A 21,161-nucleotide genomic window follows, 5' to 3' on the forward strand; every position below is an offset into this window, starting at 1 on the left:
TTCTTATATAACTTTATGATATTAACTTCCATACAAATTACTGTTAAGGTTTGCATTTTGAGAACTCATCTCTATTTTCAAAGCATACCTTTTATTTTTTCATGGAAGTTACCGCATCGTTTAGCTATCTCATTTATATTTAGCTTCCTAATGTCCAATCCCTCTGCCATCAAAAAAACACAGAAAATCATCTAAACAAAATATCTAGTTTGAATTTACCATTTCAGTGAACAGCTTTGCTGTTTTTTTTTTTGTTTTGTTTTGTTTTTTGTTAGTGTTGTTACCTCATCTCTAGAACTCTCTGGGTCACATTTGTCTCTTAATTCAACTCATCTTTCACACAGTGGGTAATGAGTTTAGCATCTTATGAAAAGGATCTAGTTTAATCTATTTACTATGAGATAGGTATTACTTGTTTATTCTTCAGGTAAGAAACTCGTTTTACAGAATGGTGAAATAATGTGTCCACATGGTGCTGAAGAAGTGGACTTCGTATAAGAGCCATATGAGTATCTCTGCAAAGATCTCGCCCCTTGCCCAGTGTGTTGTGTTGACTTCTCTTATTGTTAGTTTTCTGTTATGTCTTTTTGAACCAATGCCAAAATACAGAATATCTTTATTCTTACTTTTGCTACATTTTGTGGCTCCACAATCTATATGTACTTGTGACTAGGAAGATTTTATGAAGAGGGTGGAAGAACTTTTCAGTGCGTCAATCTAAAACAGACTTTAGAAGACATTTTTCGAAAAGCACTGGATAGAATGTATGTTAGACCATAGTGTGATCTCTCTGGTAATTTCTCAATCCTCTCCGTATTAAAAAAGTTACCTTGGATGATATCTAAAGAAATGGCCTTTTTTGTATTCTAACATACTTTATTTATGAAAATAGATTTGGCTCTTGGGTTAGATATTTATTTGTTTAAGTATGTTTTTCATTTCTAACATATAAGCTAGAGAATTTGGGTTTATTTATTCAAACATTCATGTATTTATTTATTTATTTATGTACTGGGGATGGACTCCTATTCCTTTTTTAAACTTTGAAACATGTTCTCTGTCCCGCTAATTTGTTGAGGATCTCCCTATGTTCCTGAGGCTGGTTTCAAATCTGTGATCCTCCTTATTCAGCCTCCTAAATTCTACAATTACAGGTGTTTATTACCATGCCCAGATTCATGATTGTATTTTAAAAGCATTGATGTTAGGTCTAAGTTATTCAGATAAAAAATAGAAGTTAAGGAAAGAGACTGAAAAGATATAATTTGACTTGAACTTTCTTGGGCCTTTTTAATTGAAAAGTTCTTGAATTGCTCAGGATTGAGAACTTGGTCAAATGGATACTCATCATAATTTATGCAAATTTCGTGATCTCTAATTTCTTTGGTAAAATGGTTAGGAATAATACCTACCTTGCCAGGCATGGTGGTACATGCTTGTAATCCCAGTACTTGGGAGGTGGAGAGGATTGTGCAGGTTCAAAGCCAGCCTCAGCTACTTAGTGAAACCCTGTTTCCAAATAAAATATAAAATAGGTCTGGGAGTGTAGTCCGGGAAAGCTCCAGAGTTCCATCCCCACTACTACAAAAAGAAAAAGAATAATACCTTACAGCATAGTTGAAGGAATGATATGAAAGAGCACTGTACAATAATAGTATGACTGTGTTTTGAATTGGTATCATATATATATATGGGGATGGAACCCAGTAGCATTCTTCTACCTCCGTGCTACACCTCCAGCCCTACATTTTATTCTTTATTTTGGAACAGGGTCTCACTGAATTGCAAAGGCCTCACAAAGTAGCTGAGGCAGTCTGAGAATTGCTCTCCTCCTGTCTCAGCCTCCCAAATGCTGGGATTACACGTGTGCGCCACCGCACCCGGCTTCTCCTATATTTTACATAAAAACATTTTTCTTTTCATAGAGAAATATGATAGAAGCAAGAGGAAGGACTTCACTTCTCAGATAAAAAGTGGGAAAACTATCTTAGCCATTGATCTTCCCTTGTAAGAAATGATAATAGAACTGAAAATTGTTTGGGTAAGGAGAATGTCAGTGAGAAATACAGACAAGGCCTAAGCAGCTTGGAGGGAATGGAAAGCATTTTTCCTCGTTGTTCTGGAGATGACTTTAGTACAAGCTCCCTCAGTGAGGTAAGATCAGAGCTGAGTTACCTTGAAGCCCTTCCTTGGGCTTAGAGAGGTGTGCCTTAGCCAGTCCAACGGCGAATCCTGTCCAGGTGTAGGGCCACAAGTTTTTCTTTGTGACTTTTAAGCTGTGGATCATAGGTGCCCATCTGCTCCACTAAATAGCCATTCCTGGGAAACTTATAAGCAGCCGGAATTCAGTAAAAGGGCTTGTTGGTGCAGCCCCCCCGGAACAAGGCAGATGTTTAAATGGCTCTCATCATAGGCCTTGCAGCAGAAGGCAGCTATGGAGAAGTAACTGTTAGGGCACAAGAATAAAGGGCACAGAGGCATAAGGAGGTAGAGGTACAATTTCCTTTCATTGAAATATCCTCTCTTCCCATCTAATCAATATTTATAACATAATTTTCGTGAAACTCCACCTAATCACTCCAGCCAGAAATGACCTCCTCCTCATCCCTGAATCTACGCCCACACAGGTTTGCCATCTATAAACTCTGGGACCTTGTCTTAGCCTTAGCTGCCTCTGTAAACTGCAGGTTTCAAAGAGGATTAAGTGGGGGAATTCTTGGAGATTATCATTGCAAGCCATGTGGCTTACCTGGGCTTGGCCACCTCTAGCCTGCCTAGAAACATGACTCCAGGGCTCCACCTGGCCCCGGAAGCCCTGGCCCACGTCACCAGTGTCCACTGCCCTCAATATGTCCCAGGCTGCGAGGAATCACTGAGTTGAATCATGGTGTGTCCTGTGATCCTCGGATCATCCCACTGCTCACTTGGCCCAAGAACACCACATGAGACTCAACAGTGACAGGGGAGAGCCAGCACAGAAAGAACTTGGCTGGTCCAGAATCCTTCCTATTGTTTTAACTCTTTTGCCAGCAGCTGTAACGTTTGGCCAGCTATATTTGGATCTTTGTTACCTCAACTGAGAGGTGAACAGCTTATAGCCTATATACTAGATGATTGCTGGGGTAGCTTTCAACTGTGAAGTATTGCAATCTTGTTAAATCCCAGGCAACTTTCTTTCTTTTCTCCTCTGTCCCTCCTTCTTTGGTTCTACTCTGTCTTTTGGTAGCTCTAATGTTCCATCTCTAGTGAGTTCGGACCTGTGTGTAGTTTATTGTAGATGTGTAGTAGAAATTTTTCTTTTATAACATAAAGATGTAATTGATGGGTTGCTAGAAAATTACTAAGTTTAAATGGCATACAAAGATAGTGAAATTTTGCATTTATAAAAACAGTTTCAGCTTTTTATTGGCATAGTCTTATCACATTGTATAACATTTCTTTTTGCTTTCTTATATTTTGAGGTACTGGGGATTGAACCCAGGTGCATTCTACCTCTGAGATACACTCACTAGCCCAATTTTTTTTTTTTCTTTATTTTGAAACAGGGTCTTGCTAAATTGCAGAGGGACTCACTGGGTGTGGTGGCGCATGCTTGTAATCCTAGTACTTGGTAGGCTGAGACAGGAGGATCAGAAGTTTACAGCTAGCCTCTGCTACTTAGTGAGGTCCTCTACAACTTATTGAGATCCTGTTTCAAATTACAGAATAAAAATATAGGCCTGGGGTTGTAGCTTGGAGGTAGAGAGGTAAAATGCCCCTGGAGTCAATCCCCAGTACTGCCAAAAAAAAAAAAAAAAAAAAAAAAAAAAAAAAAAATCTAAAAATGACTTCCAGATTTTTTTGTGCCACAAATATTAAGCCTCTGTCTCAGTCTGTTTTCTTTTTTTTTCTTTTTTTAAAATTTATTTTTTATTGGTACAATGTATTCATACATAATGGTATAAAGAAAATACTTTTGTAGACATACATGCACACATTGCCCAGTTAGCCCCTACCTGATACCCACCCCGTTTCCTCCCCATTCCTCCTTCCCATGCTTGGCTTAGTGGTTGACATCTAGTTTTATAGCAATTTATCCAATATTAACGATGATAATCTCCATAACAGTTTCATTTGTCTGATACCAAGCTTTTGATGACTTAAAGATAACATTTCAATATTTCTTTTTGCTTTCTTTCTTACCAGAGAATATTTTTTTCTTTTTTTTTAGGTGTAACTATCACACATTTATTTATTTATTTTTCAGAAAAAATCTATTCTGATATGGAATATGGACTCTAGATACACAAAACAATCTCGAAGAAGAACAAAGCTAGAAGATGTATATTTTCTGATTTCAAACCATATAAAGCTACAATAATTGAAACAGTGTAGTACTGTTCTAAAGGCAGATATATAAACCATTGGAGTTAAATAAAAGCCTAGAGCTAAATTGTTCCATATATTGTCAAGTTATTTTTGACAAGGTTTCCACGAACATTTGGTGGAGGAAATACTAATCTTTTAACTAAATATTGTTGAAAAATAATAATTACATGAAAAAGAATAAAATTGGACCCTTACCTAACACATATACAAATATTAACTCAAAATAGATAAAAGACCTAAATATATATCTTAATACTATAAACTTTTAGAAGAAAATTCAGTCTGTTTTCTGATGCTGTATCAGAATACCATAGACTGAGTTACTTATTAAAAAAAAAGACACTTTTTCTTTATGGTTCTGGAGTCTAGGATGTCTAAAGTCCAGGAGGTGCTGTCTTTGGAGAGAGCTTTCCTTAGAAATCATCCAGTGGAGGAGGAGAGTGGATAGGGTCTGATCTTATCCTATTATCAGGATCCTACTCCCACCATAATCAGTTTATTCTGTGTTAACAGAATTAATCTATTCACGAGGAAGAGCCTTCCTGACCTAATCACTTTTAAATGTCTCACTCCCTCTTTTTTTTTTTTTTTTTTTTTGCGGGTCTGGGGATGGAACCTACGGACATTCGATCTCCAAGCTATATCCCCTGCCCTATTTTTTATTCTTTATTTTGAAACAGGGTCTCACTAAGTTGTGGAGGGCCTCACTAAGTAGCTGAGGCTGGCCACGAACCATGATCCTCTGGTCTCAACCTCCCCCGAATGCTGGGATTACAAGCATGCGTCACCACGCCCGGCTTTGTCTCACCTCTTAATACTGCTGCAATAGCAAATGAATTTCAACCTGAGTTTTGGAGGGGACGTTCAAAACCAGAGCAGCCTCTGTCGACATATTTTCTTAATTGATCTACCTGCTGTGTGGGGGTGACAATGGGGATACATTTAGTAGGAAAGTGGGGAGCTGGTGGCAGATACAAAGGACACACTGCTCTCCATAGGGTAAGAGTTGACTTGTGCTTTGCATATTTGCTTCTTACAGAATCTGTGAGAAGGGGTGTCTATGATGGTTTGCTCAGCTCTCAGGAAAGCTACGCATCTGTTCCCGTGCCTGGTGAGGAAGGTCGGTGCTGTCTGCAGAGCCCATCATTATCAGGCCTGGGGCTCGAGGCCAGCTGCATCAGAATTGGTTGCCCAAGGAGCTCCAGGTAGTGTGATAGAGCTGCTGGGAAAATCCTACCCTCGGGATGACCACACCAACCTCACCCGGAAGGTCCTCTCTAGGGTGGGCCGGAACTTGCACAACCAGCAACACCACCCTCTGTGGCTGATGAAGGAGAGGGTGAAAGAGCACTTCTACAAGCAGTATGTGGGCCGCTTTGGGACCCCGCTGTTCTCAGTCTATGACAACCTCTGTCCAGTGGTCACAACCTGGCAGAACTTTGACAGCCTGCTCATTCCAGCTGACCACCCCAGCAGGAAGAAGGGGGACAACTATTACCTGAACCGGACTCACATGCTGAGAGCGCACACTTCGGCGCACCAGTGGGACTTGCTGCATGCGGGGCTGGATGCCTTCTTGGTGGTGGGTGATGTCTATAGGCGGGACCAGATCGACTGCCAGCACTACCCAGTTTTCCACCAGCTGGAAGGCGTCCGGCTCTTCTCTAAGCACGAGGTGAGTTTTGAGATGTTTCTCATTGCTTAAGGCATTGTGGACATTTTGTGTTCATGTCACTGAAGAGTGTCTCAATGAAAGTAGAGTCTTCTCTATTGGTTTTGGTGCATCATCCGCCATAATGGTGCACTTTGTCCATACCGTCCAACACCCATGTGTTTGAAAATTTGTTGTGCTAGTAACTACAGAAATTGATAGACCTTTGTTTTTACTTGTCTGAACTTATTCTTTCTCTGAATACCCGCCTTCTTTTTTCTGGATTTCTTCTTGTGAGTGGATAGTCTTTGGCTCAAATTCACCCTTAATCCAAGATCATAAAGATGCAACCCTGAAAGCTGTGGTAAAGTTATTTCAGTTCTCAGAAGAAGTTAATTATGTTTTTATGCTGTTAGAGACTAATATACTTCTGTACGTTAGGGGCTTGGATTGTAAACTGTGTTCTTGTCCCAGAGCTTTCTTTTGTCTTCTCCTGCTTTGTATGATGTGCAGTGTCCTAATCACTGCCTCTCTTGAAATGTGTGTTGGGTGTTATGCTACTAGATTGTATGCATTTTTTGCCAGTTATAAAAATACTGCAACACCATTTATCGTGTGTGTGTGTGTGTGTGTGTGTGTGTGTGTGTGTGTGTTTGTGTAAAATTTATTTTTTGGTACTAGGAATTAAACCCAGTGGTGTTCTACCTCTGGGCTTTACTTCCAACTTTATTTCATTTTTTACTTTGTAAAAGGAAAAGGAAAAAAAAGAGGGCCTCACTAAGTTGCGGAGGGCCTGACTATGTTGCTGAAACTGGTCTCAAATCTGTCATCGTCCTAGTAATGAGATAACAGTATGGTGCTCTAACTCAGCTCACACATGTATATATATTATCTTTTTATTAGCGCATTGAAACTATACACCATAGTGAGGTTCTACCTGATACAAGCATACATGTACACGCCTGGTGTGTTTTCCTCCAGATCCCATCCTGCTCCCCTCTTCCTTCTCATACATGTTAATGAGATGGGTAGTGATACCTTCATATATAGACATAGCATTATCTGAACTGTTTCTTTTATCATTTCTTATTTTCCCATACCCATCATTCTCCCTCATTTCCCTTCCCCTAATCTATTTGTTTTTCTCATTAAACTGAAGGCTTCTTATTTTATTTTATTTTATTTTTTTATTCTTCTGTGTGGGATGATTTGTTTTGAGCCTACGGGGAACAAGCAGGCCCCTGACTTCTTCAAGTCCACATTTCTTTGCCTCCAGTTCTTCCGTATCCAAAGATAGGGAACCAAAGACACGCCTTTGTTGGAGGATTGAAGGCTTCTTTGTTTCCCATTTTCTTCCTAGTTTCTATATATGAGATTCCACTCTTGAGTTTCTGAGACTGGCTCATCTTACTTAGTGTAATATTCTCTAGTTCCATTTTTCTTCAAATGACTTGCACATTATGTCTATATTTGAAAAAAATCTCCATTTTTATTTTAAGAAACAAATGTATTGTGCGTATTACGGCTCATACCTGTAATCCCAGTCCTTTGGAGGCTGAGACAAGTGGATTATAGATTTGAAGCCAGTTTCAGCAACTTGGTGAGACTCTGTTTCAAAATAAAAAAGTGCTGAGGAATAGCTTTTGCTGGTTTTGGAAAATTGCTTTGGTATTTATTTCCAAAAGGTAAAAAGTAGTCAGAGCCTGGGTGCTGTGCAGGCGCACTCAGGCACGGAGGGGCTGCAGCTATTACAATGCAGAGTTCTCTCTGCCCTTTGTTCTAATGATTAACCTATAGTAAAAGCCTTTGGCCCTAAAATATATATAGAGGCAGTCAGTGCCTCTGTTTACTCCTCTTCTTTGTGACCTGGCCTGGATATAGGAAAGATAAACTTTGTGGGCTGCTTTCAAGCACCCATAGTTGATGAGCATCCAGTACTGCCCAATACAGTAGAGGGAAAAGCCACGTAGATTATTGACCCCTGCACTTACGTACTGCACTGTCTGGAGACAAAGCGGTACCACCTGCCCAAGAACTAAGTTACTAGCACATTGCTTTGGTAACACTATAAGAAGATACCTATACAAAATCTGTCCAAAGGCTAGGGGTGGAAATGGGGTCAGAGTTCCATTTTCGGCCTCTCTGGCATGTGTGCCAGCAAGCTGCTTTTTTCTTCTCTTCTCTTCTCTTCCCTGTGTGTGTGTGTGTGTGTGTGTGTGTGTGTGTGTGTGGTGGTACGGGGTTCCTGGAAACCCTCTATCTCCGGGCTATACTCCCAGACCTATTTTTTTATATTTTTTACTTGGAAACAGGGTCTCTTAAGCCAGTGAAGTTGGCTTCGAACCAGTGTGATCCTCTTGTCTCTGCCTCCCAAGCGCAGGGATTACAAGCGTGTGCCACCATGCCCAGCTTCTATTTTTTTTTTTTTTTTACTGATTTTGTAATCAAGATTTGTTAAAGATGCACCACTCTGCCTATTAGTTTTAATTTTTCTGTTCAACAAACTTTAGTTGAATAAGAAAAAGAGCCTATAGCACCATTTAAACCATAATGTAGCTCAGAGGTAGAAGACCCATGGGTTTAATCCTCAGTACCAAAAACAAAACAAAACAAAAATAGAAAGAAATAGTTGTATGATAAAGGCAACAATTCAAAAAATACTATGTACATATAGGAAATTATCAATACCAATGTCCATGACATGTGGGAGGGGAGGGAGTGTGCTGGGACCTGTGGGGACACACACCCAGGTGCTCTGTGCCTGTATGTTCCTATCACTCTCTACCTCATTATCATGTGTAGTTATAATGTACCAATAAAAGTATTTTTTAAAGGAAACAAATGGAATTAAAGTAGGCTTACAAAGTATTTTACCTATTCTTGTAGCAATTTTCCTTCCAAACACTGTTCATTGGAACAGGAGGAATTATTTTGGTCCCCATATTCCCTCTTGATAATATAAGCTAATAAGGCTGTTAATATGAAAACAAATAGTATAGGGTCCTTAGGCTAATGAATAATTGTTGTTTTATTGAGTAAAATAAGTCATTTAGCAGGAGACAACTCAATGAGACAGTCCTCTGTTCACTCCTTTCCTTTCAGCTTGCCTTAGGACATGCTATTATCCTATGAATGTATGATAATGTAACAATAGCTTAGTCTTGACACAAGGCCTTCAAAGTTGGATCTCAGGGGAGCTTAGATGAACATTTTTGTTTTTACTACTTGAAATAGAAGAATATTTTCTAGGGTAGAAATAAAAACTATTAAGGATATATTAGGAAGCTAAAAGGATATTAAAGACAGGCCAGAGTCTGGGAAATTTGGTCAAGTGATAGAATGTCACTTATAATTGATCTTCAAGAGGAGCTGCAATTCCAGCAATACACCAGAAGGTCATGGCATTGGGCAGGTGATCAGTCCAGCTTACTGCATTAAAGAAATCATAAAGGATTGTGCACACTGACGTGTAGACCTGTATGCAATGAGAGAGGTATTGGAGGCTGTGATATGTATACTAGCATTTTAATGGAGGGAAAATCCAGGCTACAACAGAATCTGGAATAGGAAGTGGACAGGGAATTTGTTCTTGCCTTGGTCCGTATTTGTTTTGGATTCCATCTAATATGGCAAATAGCAAGCATGGCTAATATTATCTGTTAATGTTACTGTATGTTCTGATTTATAGTTAAAAATTAGGCACTCACATGTATGAATCCGTTCTCCTTATAGTTTGATAACGGTGCTTTTATGTTCAATGTTTTATTTACTCCTCTTACTAAAATCCTAGTGAGGTAAGTAAGTCTCTAATATAAGGAGTCTGAGGTCTAGGAAGGTTTAATGACCTGTCTGAAGTTGCGCAGTCACTGGTAAAGCTGAAACAGGTACAGGTCTTCTGGATTTCTTAATCTGCTGGCTGTCAAAGAACTGCTTTGTGAGCAGAACCTGCTTGTTACCCCAGGGATGCTTTGATTCAAGAATGGTTAGTGGGGTGTAGAAGGGCGGTAGTTTCTGAATTTCTGCCTTCTGTTGAAGTGTTAGTACTAAGCCTGATCTAATCTTACCTACCTCTAGAGAATATTTTTGTCCTTTCTATTTGTTCCCCCATAAGTAGGAATTTTTAGACACTTGCAATCATGTGTTCATGTAATATTAAACTTATATTATTATCTTTTAAAGTCTTATTATTTATTTATTTATTTTTGGTGGTACTGGGGTTCCTGGAAGCCCTTGTACCTCGGGCTACACTCCCAGACCTATTTTATACTTTTTTATTTTGGAAACAGGGTCTCTTAAGCCAGCACAGCTGGTTTCGAACCTGAGCGATCCTCCTGTCTCCGCCTCCCAAGCGCGGGGATTACAAGTGTGCGCCACCACGCCCAGCCTAAAAGTCTTATTATTTAATACTTCTTGTATTCATGTTTCTTTAACACAAATTTCAACAAAAAGAAAAGTGATTGTAGAATTAGAGAGTAAAAGAAACAGTGATAAGAACAGGAAAGATATAAACAATTACAGTATTTTCGTTTAACTTCAGTTGTTGGGAAAATCCTTTTGTGCTTTGCAAAAAAAATGTCATGAAAACTACAAATGGCTAAGAAATTGGAAGGATCAAACACTAGATAAATATGCTAGGATTTTATATCTATGGAAAGGATAGAAATATTGAGTAACTCAAACTTTGTTGAAAAAGTTACACTGAAGGATCATCTATACTTTGTAAAATGATAAGAGTGAAAAAGAAGGAATATATAAATGTTCTCCAGTTAAGAAAATTCAGCATAAAGTAAAAAAAAAAATACGGTGAATAGAAAAACTAAATTAAGAATATAAACATAAGTTCAAATATATCAGCATTCACAAATTAAAATGGTTAGTTAAGCTTAGCAGTTAAAGAAACTCATCAAATTGGACATGGAAAGTAAAATGAGAAAGATATATCCAGTAAATACATATCAAAGAAAGTTGGTGCAGCAGTATTAATATTAGATAGCATAGAATTTATGGAAAAGGTAAATAGGAATAAAGGCTACAATATATCACATAGGAAGCTTAATGACATGAAATATAGCAATACTGTTTATTAATAACTACAAACACCACACAAATACATGTATATGTATCCTAATGGAAGGACACAAAATTAATAAATATACTTCCCAAAATACTATAAATATACTTTAAAAAAAGTTGGACTTGAATCTCAACAAGTTCTAATCCAACTACTATATTGATAGGAAATACAAGAGATAGAGAAACATGTGGAATTACACCATGTAATAAACCAAATCTAGACTGTGGGAAATTTTACAGTAAAGTTAAGATGTGATCTACTGAATTAAATAGAAATCAAAAGTAAGAAGCCGGGCGTGGTGGCGCACACTTGTAATCCCAGCATTCGTGAGGCTGAGACCTGGAGGATCATGGTTCGTGGACAGCCTCAGCTACTTAGTGAGGTTCTCTGCAACTCAGTGAGACCCGGTTTCAAAATAAAAAATAAAAAATAGGGCAGCGGGTGTAGCTCAGAGGTCAGTGCCCCTGGATTCCATCCTCAGACCCACAAATAAATAAATAAATAATAAATAAATAAATAAATAAAATAAAAACAGATGCTTACATTAGTTAAAAAAATCAAAAGTAAGTACTTAGAAATATTTAAGCACTGTCAGTATTTAATAATGTTTAGGCCATTCTATTCTAGCATGTTGTCAGTGGACTACTTTTTTGAACACAGAAAGAAGAGAAAAAAGAGAGATATACCATCTTTATAATTTCAGAGGTAGGAAAACAATATCCTGAAGATAGTTTAGCAATGGCAGAAGGTTAATCAAATAAAAAAACTTTAAAACAGTTCTCATAGTTGGGAATTTATAGTAAAACATAAGTGATATTACATAAGCAAGAAGATAATGGCTTCTACATTAATTGTTCCAGGAAGAAATTATACTTGGCCTGAAAGTAAATGCAAAATTCATTTCTGGATGAATTAATCCATTTGACAAAAGGAAGTCTTTCAGCTGGGTATGGTGGAATGTACTTGTAATCCAAGTCAATCAGAAGGCTGAGGCATGAGTAAGTTCCAGGCCAGCCTGGGCTACTCAGTAAGACTCTGGCAGAAAAAAAAAGAAAAGAAAAAAAATTAAAAAGAAGGCGAGAGGTGTAGCATGGTCATAGAGTGCCCTGGGGGTTCAATCCTCAGCACTGAAGGAAAAAAAAAAGTCTAAAGTTTTGGAAAATATGCAGGTGATTTTTTATTATCATCTTGGTAGGACACAGTATCTAAAACACAAGGGGAGAAAAGTGTTAAAGTAAACTACATTAAAGTAAATTTTTTGTGCAATAAAAGATTCCATTAATGAAGTTAGAGAGGAAGAGAGACGCTACTTGCTGAGTAGTGATGTTTATATAATTGACAGAAGATTGGCATTAATCATATTTAATATTTCAGCCTAAAAAGTAGAATTTAGTACAAAATGTTCTATAATTCCAAATTTTGGTAAATATATGAAGCCATGGAATGCCTTGGTCCCACACCTAATGTCCTACTCTTACTTATATACTATGATATCATTCTTTCTTTAAATTTAATTAATTAATTTCTTTATTTTTGTGGTACTGGGGATGGAACCCAGGGGTATTCTACCTCTGAACTATACCCTCAGCCATATTTTTTATTCTTTATTTTGAAACAGAGTCTCACTTAGTTGCATAAGACCTCACTAAATAGCTGAGGCTGTCCATGAACCATGATCCTCCTGTCTTAGCCTCCCAAATGCTGGGATTACAAGCGTGCTCCACCATGCCTGACCTTTTTTTTTAAAATCTGTGGTACAGGCGATTGAACCCAGGAGCAATCTACTTCTGAGCTATACCCCCAGCTCTTTTTTATTTTATTTTATTTATTTATTTTTGTTTTGGAACGGAATTTTAATAGATTACTGAGAGTCTCACTACATTGCTGAAGCTGATCTCTAACCTGTGATCCTCCTCTGTGAACCTCCCCAATACTGGGATTACAGGTGTTCACCACTGCACCTGTTTTGTAGATATTCTGGAGTGTGTCTTGCCCATCTGGAAATAGATGAGAATGTTTGTAATATTACTAATGTTAGTTCCATACTGGAACAACCCAAATTTATACCAAGAGTATTAAAGAGAATATTAAAGAGAAATAAATTGTGGAATATTTATGTAGTAGTAAGCAGTGTCATTTATCTATGGAAATGAATAAATCACAGCTCTATGCATAAACATGGGTGAATTTGTAATGTGAATATGTAAAGTGAAAGTAAATATTTTGTAGTATTTCAATCAGAGGTATAATACTTATCAGGAAGAAATTTAGTGTGTGTGTGTGCATGCATCTGTGCACGGGTTACTGGAGATTGAACCTAGGAGCATTCTACCTCTCAGCTACACCCTCCCTCGACCTTATTTTGTTTATTTTGAGACAGTGTCTCACCAGGTTGATGAGAATCTTACTACTCACTGAAGCTGTACTTAAACCTGTGATTATCCTCACCTCCCAAGCACTGTGATTACTAAAGCTTTTGAGGATAAGTTTTCAATACAGTGTTGAGGGAGTCAAATAAGTTCAATGGTGGTAAACTATGGCATCTTTTTTATATAGATATTCCAAATTTGCCCAACAGCAAAATATGTCTAACATTGCAAGTTCCTGTGTATTTACTTGTGTTCTCTGTCCTTTTATTTATATGCACAGGCCTCCATTTTTTCAATTAGATAAATATATAGTTAGGCGTGAAAAAATACATAGGTGTAATGAGCATTAAAATCAGCATAATGATTACTTATTATGGGGAAGAAGGGTGAGTGTGATACAGCATCATATTTTTTGAAAATTTACAAAGTATTATTATTGTTACAAGTATTATAGAAGGATTTGGACTAAATTATTTAAGAACCACTTTTCTCTAGCTTCAAAACTAACTTTAATTAAAAAAAAAATTTTTTTTTTTAAGCCTGGTGTGGTGGCACACACTTGTAATCCCAGTACTTGGGAGGCCAAGACAGTAGGATTGCAGGTTTGTAGCCAACCTTAGCTACTTAGGCCCTTTGCAAATTAGACCCTATTTCAAAATAAAGAATAAAATAATGGGTCTAGGGTGTAGCTCGATGGTAGAATGCCCGTAGGTTCAATCTCTAGTATGAGGTAGAAAAAAAAACTAACTTTTTTACAAAACATTTTTTATAAAACATTTATTAAGATATTTATTTTACAAGAGTTGCAGACTTTATTGTATTTGGCAGATATACAAGAAGGAGCCCATACAAATCCTGTTTCTATTTAATCTTATTAAAAATTATTACTTAAAAAAGTGCATACCAAGCTGGGCATGATGGCTCACGCTTGAAATTTCAGTACTTCTTCTTCTTCTTCTTTTTTTTTTTTTTTTTTTTTTTTGGTGGTACTGGAGTTCCTGGAAGCCCTTCTACCTCTGGGCTATACTCCTAGACCTTTTTTTTTTTTTTTTTAATTTGGAAACAGGGTCTCCTAAGCCAGCGCAGCTGGGCTGGCCTCAAACCTGCGTGATCCTCCTGTCTCTGCCTCCCAAGCGCGGGGATTACAAGCGTGCCCCACAGAGGCTGAGACAGGAGGATCACCGTTTTTGGACAGCCTCAGCTACTTAGTGAGGTCCTCTGCAACTTAGTGAGACGCTGTTTCAAAATAAATAATAAGCCAGGCTTGCAATCCCAGCATTTGGGAGGTAGAGACCAGAGGATCTTAGTTCTATACAGCCTCAGCTACTTAGTGAGGCTCCTTGCAACTCACTGTGACCCTGTTTCAAAATAGAGAATAGAAAATTAGGGTTGGTGTGTCGCTCAAGAGATAGAATGCCCCTGGGTTCCAACCCCAGACCTGCAAAAAAAAAAAAAAAAAAAAAAAAAGTACATACCTGAATTAGTACTCCAAGAAGTCTGTTTTCCTACTGTGCTGAAGTTGCTTTGTCCAATTTCACTAGTTTCACTCATTCATGATCTCTTTAGATGACATAAAGAGTTGTATAGGAATTACATGTTCTGTAGTTTATTTTTCAATTTTGACAGATTTTTTTACTCCCTCCCTTTCTTCCTTTCTCCCTCCCTCCCTCCCTTGCTCCCTCCATCCCTCCCTCCCTCCTTCCCTCCCACTCTTCCTTCTTTACCTTCCTTTTTGTCTTTTCTTGGCTTACAACCTCTGGATCAGTTTCAACTACTTCCTCCTGAAGTTAAGGTGACTTGTGAAGAGCCTTTTCTTTGTTTCTGTCTTTATTTTTTATTTATTGTTTTGAGGGTCTTGGGATGGAACCCAGGGGCATTTGACCTCTGAGCTATACCTCTTGCCCCATTTTTTATTCTTTATCTTGAAACAGGGTCTCACTAAGTTGCAGAGGGCCTCACTAAGTAGCTGAGGTTGACCGTGAACCATGGTCCTCTGGTCTCAGCCTCCTGAATGCTAGGGTTATAAGCATGTTCCACCACGCCTGGCTTGTCTTTATTATTTTTAATGCATTTTGTAAATGCTGCTTCTTTTTAAGAAAGTTTAAGAATATGTGCATCTATTTTGTTTCTAGGTCTCCTGGTTAGTAGTTCTAAAACTTGATTGCATTACTTAGTCCTGATTCATAACCAGATTTTATTTTACAGGAATACTAAAAATAGAAGAATTGTGTAGCAAATTTTATGAAGGCAAAGGACTTCCAGATGATTTTCTTGCTACTTTCTTGGGTCTTACAATATTCCTTTCTTCATGAAGTGAAGGAAAGAGTATTTTCATTACAGGACTGTCCTGGGCAAAGTAAAACATTGCTTATTCATTAATAAAGAATTGTTTATCTGAAGTCCTCGAATTTTGTGAAAATTTTAACAATCTGTGAAATGTAACGCTTTAGCTTTTTTCCTTAATGAACATAGTTATGGGGAAGTTATAAATATTCCTTGTAGAGTGGATATCTTTCATTTCGAGCAACCTCTTTGGCATTTTATTTGTAGTTTCCTTGTCAGAAACTTGCTCTTATTCCTCATTTGAAAATTTTACTTTTGCTCCCTTTGATATTCCCCCATACTTTCCTGATGGTTTTTTAGAACCCTCCTGTTCCTGGGCTTCTCTTTCCAGGCTTCCCTACTGTTCTTGTTGTGAGCAAAAGGTAGTCTCTTTATTCTTGCTTTCTGCCCTGAATCACTTTTCTGTCTTTTTGTGAATGACAGTTTTATTCTCCTCCATGTGGTTATTGGGTTTTCTTAATAGCCTCATGTGGAGGGACTTTATTGAAGGCATTTGAATTTGCCCTTGATAGATTATAGTCACCATGTTTTTCTAATCTCTTTTTTAAAAATCTTTTAGGCAGGACTCCCCCTGTCAAAGACACATTTACATTGAAACAGCTTTTCTCTAATTTTTTCCCCCTTTGCCTAAATGTTTGCTTAGTGGTAGCTCTTGACAGTGAAGTAAAAGGCACTTGGTTACAGCAGGAGTCCATGGTCCACTGAATTTGAGTAATACCCCATTACTGGAGGACAAAAGAGGCATTAGAGGACCTTTTGGAGAGAACATCTTTTCTGTGGCACAGAGATATAGCAAGCAATTAATTCTTGTTTATGATAAGATAGTTTCTGTTAGTCTGAGACCTGTCACTGCCCTGTAGTATTATTGCCCCTGACCTTTGCCCTAGCTTTCTGCAACTCAGGCTTGAGGTGTTAAATCATGTGTCTCTGATGTCTTTAACTGATTAGTCAACTCTTCAAGGTGCCATGCTGTTTTTGTCTACATCTAACCTAGAATCCTGCACAGAGTAAACAGTTCTTAAATGTGGACACTAAAGAGTGTCTCCCTTGTTCTGGACTGACAGCTTGCACTTTGCAAAAATTGACAGCTGTCACATGTAACAACATGACAATTCACTCCTCTGCGTTTGTAGCCAGCCATTCTTAGAGCTGTTCCTTATGCTCCAGCCTTCCAGAAGAAGTTGTATCAGTAAGGACCAGGTTATAAGAGAGAAACCAAATTGTACCTGGAACAGGGAAAGTATAAAGTTTAGAATTATTGCCTATGATACATTATGTCAATGAAGGATTGGCTAATGTAATGTAAGTAGAACTCTAAACAGTATAGGACTAGTAGCAACTGCTACCCCTAGGACTGATAAGGAGCACTCAGGAAGAGCCCTTATCTTGTTCTCTCAGCTGTGGCTCAGCACTGGCTCATAATTAGTAGTAGTGCCATGCTGTGGAATTGCTGGATAACCACACCCTGAAATTTGCTGAATATATTCCTTCTAGGGTGCTGGCAAAGGCTGTTTTGGGAGAGTTGTCTTATAGGAAGCAGTGTGCTATGAAACTGACGGAAAGTGAGCAGCTGTCCCTGTGGGAACCACTGGGTGAGCTGAGTGCTGGCCCTAGCCCTGCAGGTTGGGCACTAGAACCCAGGGGACCTGCCAGAATTCCTTTGTTTGCAGTCTTTCCTGTGACTTCTACTGACAGAGCTCAACATTGTGTCAGCTAATAAAGGAGTATATTCAATATTTCAAGGGCCTCACTTTGTTTTCATAAAGCAGGCAATGAAGTATTGGTTTGTGGCATAGAGTCAATAGATTGATAATGGACAAAATTGGTTTGCTCCCTTTTCTGAATGTCCAGAAACCTTTATGGAATAAAACCTCTATTTATCTAATGTATGGGTTGCTAGGGTAAGTCACATTTAAGGAGGCCAGAATATTTGTTCTTAATTCTAATTTAATATTTCTGAATATGCTTAGGTAGTGGGGAAGCTCTTTATTATTTCTCAGTACATGGAATACATAAAGGATAAAGGATGTTCTGAAGGGTAAAAGCCTATGCTTCTGAACCAGTAATAGCATCCACAGAAAAATAGATGAATATTTTTTATATCCCTTTCTTCCCCAAACCTCAGAAAATCATTGCCATTTACATTCTACATTTACTGTTGAAGGCTAAGAGGGTCTCATTAGGCTTTACTGAATCCACAAAATTATATTAACAATGTCTTTTTACCAGCCTAAGTGATGTGTGAAAATAGCAAACATATTTTTACAGTGATACTGTGCTCTTTGCCAGTAGACTTTACACCTTGCCTGGGACTGCATTTCTTTACCTGGTACACATTACCAAATGCTACTTATATGGATGGAAGGGCATGATTTCACATTTTAAGCTTGGTCTGTGCAGGGCAGTAGGTGAGAGGCTTTACTAGCCACCCTCACAGTCACCTAGCCGTGCTGGTATTGGAAAATTGCTCTCACATTAATATCCAAAATGTAAAAAGCACTTGGAGCCTGGGTGCTGAGTGTCTACTCAGGCAGGGAGGGACTGCAGCTGTTACACTGCAGAGCTTCCTGCTCTCTCCGCCTTTTGTTCTAATGACTAACCTATACTAAGAATGTATAGGAAATTAAGTCCTTTAACCTTAAAAGCCCTAGCGAGAATTGAAGCTTTTAGCCCTAAGAATAAGCAGAGGCAATCTGTGCCTCTGTTTACCTTCTCTCCTTTGTGACCTGGCCTGGGTATAGGAAAGGTAAACTGTGTGCTGCTTCAAAGCACCCATAGTTGATGAGCTACCAATACTGCCTAATATTAGAGGCAGAAGCCAGGTAGATTATTGACCCCTGTGCTTAGTAAGTGAACTGCCTGGAGATAGAGAGGCACCACCTGGGGAAAAAAAAAGTTACTAGTCATTGCCTTGGTAACACTGATATGAATATACCAATACAAAATCTATTTAAAGGCTGGGGTGGAGAGTGGGATAGGGTTCCACTTTCAGGCTCTCCAGTGTGTCGAAGGTACACTGCTTTTCTGCTCTTCCCTTTCTAATTCCTACTGATTTTGTAATAAAATTTTGTTCAAGTGCACCAAGCTGTCTATTAGTTTTAATTTCCCTATTCAACAAATTCTAGTTGAATAGAGGAAAAAGAGCTCACAGCACCATTACAACCCTAACACTAGCAACCTGTGACACTGACATCCTTTTGAATTGTATGATCAAATCCTTGAGTCTACTCCTAGGTGTAAGAGAGAGCACTCTTGAAAGCAGCTATTTGCTGCCTTTCCCACATCTTTTCTGTGTCCCCTGTCTGAGTTCCTGTCCTAGAACAGACTGTGTGTGTGTGTGTGTGTGTGTGTGTGTGTGTGTGTGTGTGTGTTATATACTGGGGATTGAACCCAGGGGCATTCTTCATCTGAGCCATACCTCCAGCCTTTTTACGTGTGTGTGTGTGTGTGTGTGTGTGTGTGTGTGTGTGTGTGTGTGTAAAACGATGCATACATGTACCTAGTACTAGGTAAACCTCCCACCAACTCCCACCCTCTCCCTTCCTGCTTTCCCTGAGCATTGTTGAGATTGGTACTAATACTTGATGTGTGTACATCTTGTTCATTGAAGTGTTTCCTTCACCAAATTTTCCTCCCCCACCTACCTCCCTTTTTTAGGCCTCCTCCATCACTCCTTTGTCTAGAGTTAATTTTTTTTTTTTTTTTTTTTTTTGTGGTGCTAGAAATTGAGCCCAGGCATACTCTACCTCTGAGCTATACTCCCAGCCTGATTTTTTTTTTTTTTTTAAACATGGTCTTACTAAGTTGCAGAGGGCCTCACTAAGTAGCTGAGGCTGGCCATGAACCAGGATCCTTCTGTCTCCGCCACCCAAGTACTAGGATTACAAGCATGTGCCACCATGCCCAGCTCTGTCTGGAGTTCATTTTGTATTCCAATTTTTCCCTAGTTTCCACATATGAGGGAAAACATTTGAACTTTAATATTTTGTGACCTAATCTCATTTTTTCATAATATTCTCCAGTTCCATCCATTTTCCTGCAAATAACATAATTTTGTTCCTTATGGCTGTATAGAATTTCTTTGTATGTAGATCCCATAATTTTATCATCCATTTATCTGTTGATGGACATCTATGCTGGTTCCATAATTTGGCTAGTAAATTGTGCTGTTATAAACATAGGTACTCATGGATTACTGTATTTGTTTGGTTTCAGTCCCTTTGGGTAGTTACCTAGGAGGGGTATGGCTCTATCATATAGTAGTTCCATTCTTAGTCTTCAGAGAAAACTCCACACTGATCTATGAAGTAGTTGCACTAATCTGAAATTCCACTAACAATATAGCATAGTTCCTATTTCTCCTCATCTTTGCAAGGTTTGAATTTTGTTGGTATTTTTGATGGTTGTCATTCTAATTGGAGTTAGTTGAAATCTTAGTGTCATTTTGATTTGCATCTCTCTGCTAATGATGTTGAACATTTTTTCATATATTTTTTGCCATTTGTATTTTTTCTTTTGTGAAGCTTCTGTTTTCATTTGGATTACTATTACTTCTTTTAGTGCTAAGTGTCTTGCGTTATTTGTATATTCTAGATATTATTCCTCTATTGGAGGAGTGGCTGAAAAAGATCTCTCATTCTGTCAGATCTCTATTAAAGCTGTCGATGGTTTCCTTTGCTGCACAGAAGCTCCTCAATTTAATGCAATCCCACTTATTATCCTGATTTTAGTTTCTTGTGTTTTTGGAATCTTATTGAGGAAGTTTCTACTAGTACATCTGTGTTGAAATGTTCATCCTATGTCCTCCTCCGGTAATTGCAATATATCTTGAATTGACTCTTGTGTTGGGTGAGATTGGATTTATTTCCATTTATCTATACATAGATAGTTTTACCCACACTATTTGTTGAAAAGGCTATCTTTTCTTCAGCACATGTTTTTGTCCTCTTTGTCAAAAATCAGTTGTGTAGATTTGTTTTTACATCTTTGATTTTTATGTTAAAACCGTGTTGTTTATAATCCAATAGCTCTGTGGTATTGAAACAGGGGTTTCTTGAGAGGAAACCCGGTGAGTTCTTGTCTACGGTGAGCGAAGAATGACACCCACAGACCTCAGGAAGTGGAGTAAAAGGTTTATTAGAAGCAGCAGGGAATGGGGGGAGAGTGGCTGAACATCCCCAAAGGGGCTGGAACTCTGGGTCCAGCAGCTGCCTTCAGGACAATACTTGCGAGTAGCCCAAGCCAAATTGCCTTCAGGTGCAGGCTGCTTTCTTCCAGAGTCCAAGCGATCTGTCAGAAGGGAATAGAGAAAAGTGGCCGAACACCCCAAAGGGGCGGTCGGAACTCTGGGGTCCAG

At 38.5% G+C, this 21,161-nt stretch overlaps 1 protein-coding gene across 1 annotated transcript in view; it reads left to right on the plus strand.

The window, feature by feature from the left end:
• Positions 1–5,428: 5,428 nt before the first annotated feature.
• FARS2 (phenylalanyl-tRNA synthetase 2, mitochondrial) overlaps positions 5,429–21,161 on the plus strand; it is a gene marked incomplete at both ends in the record, with an annotated part of 432,169 nt that continues 416,436 nt past the window's right edge. Inside the window, one exon of the mRNA XM_080710010.1 lies at positions 5,429–6,043. Coding sequence (XP_080566136.1) covers positions 5,429–6,043 — 615 coding nt within the window. The remainder of the gene's footprint in view (positions 6,044–21,161) is intronic.

This window comes from Muscardinus avellanarius (genome assembly GCF_963383645.1).
Source record: "Muscardinus avellanarius genome assembly, chromosome: 14".
In the NCBI taxonomy this organism is placed as follows: Eukaryota; Metazoa; Chordata; class Mammalia; order Rodentia; family Gliridae; genus Muscardinus; species Muscardinus avellanarius.